The following is an 885-nucleotide window of genomic DNA, read 5'->3' as shown; positions in this document are numbered from 1 at the left end:
AAAAAGGACGTTGCTGAACAAGAAACGTGCAGAGGGTCATCAGATGGTAAATTTTACTGTTGGTGATTACGTTTTGAGATCGAGGGTGGATGAAAAGAAACAAAACAAATTGTTGGTGACTTGGATGGGACCGTACGTCGTCACAAAGTGTAACACTCGCTCATTCACTGTGAAACATCTCATCACCGGCAAAGATAGCAACGTCCATGCCGCCTAAAGCTCTTTGCAGAGAACGATCTGGAGGTGACCGAGGAGCTGTGTGAGCATGTTTCTGCACAAGGTGTAATACTGAAGGTAGAGGCTATTTGCAAGCACCGTTGGAATCCTGACATGCGTGACTTCGAGCTGCTAATCAGCTGGGAAGGCTTGGAACCTATCGAGGATTCCTAGGAGCGCATGAAGGTCATGCATAAAGACATTGAGGTGCTAGTTGGTACCTACTGTCTCTGCTCGGAAAATAACGCAATTTCAAAAAGAATTTCTCAAGAGCTCCGCCTCGTTTTTATTCGTATATAAAGTGTGCAGAGGTCTATCTACTCGAGAACCAGAAAGCGTCGAAGTCCGAGGATGGTGGAGGGGCACACGTCTTGGCCCTTTGGGACACAACTTTGACGAGAGTCGGCCGATAAAGAGCTGGATCGCAAGAAAGGGGATCAGGAAGTACACCAGCACGCAGTAGCTTGTCCTTCTGGATGTGGCTCAAGCGAAACGCACTCCCGCCGTTGTGCCTCATGATGTTCTGCATAATAAGCTGGACGGAGAGGAACGTTTTGTTCAGCGTAGTGGTAGTAGTAGACGCAAACGCCATCTCTACTTCCGATATGAGGTCTTCGGTTGTTCTTGGGGCCGTCACCGACTGCAGCGACTGGATCGCGTTGAAAAAAA

At 48.4% G+C, this 885-nt stretch overlaps 1 protein-coding gene across 1 annotated transcript; it reads right to left on the bottom strand.

Annotated features, from left to right (window-relative positions):
- Positions 1 to 529: 529 nt before the first annotated feature.
- PPTG_11652 (hypothetical protein) lies at positions 530 to 808 on the bottom strand (the record flags this gene model as incomplete). Its single annotated transcript, XM_008907778.1, has 1 exon — positions 530 to 808. One exon carries the CDS (start codon positions 806 to 808, stop codon positions 530 to 532), a length of 279 nt encoding a protein of 92 aa, XP_008906026.1.
- Between the last annotated feature and the right edge of the window lie 77 nt (positions 809 to 885).

This window comes from Phytophthora parasitica (genome assembly GCF_000247585.1).
Source record: "Phytophthora parasitica INRA-310 unplaced genomic scaffold supercont2.27, whole genome shotgun sequence".
Classification (NCBI taxonomy): domain Eukaryota; phylum Oomycota; class Peronosporomycetes; order Peronosporales; family Peronosporaceae; genus Phytophthora; species Phytophthora nicotianae.
This window is presented reverse-complemented; position numbering and strand designations above follow the sequence as displayed.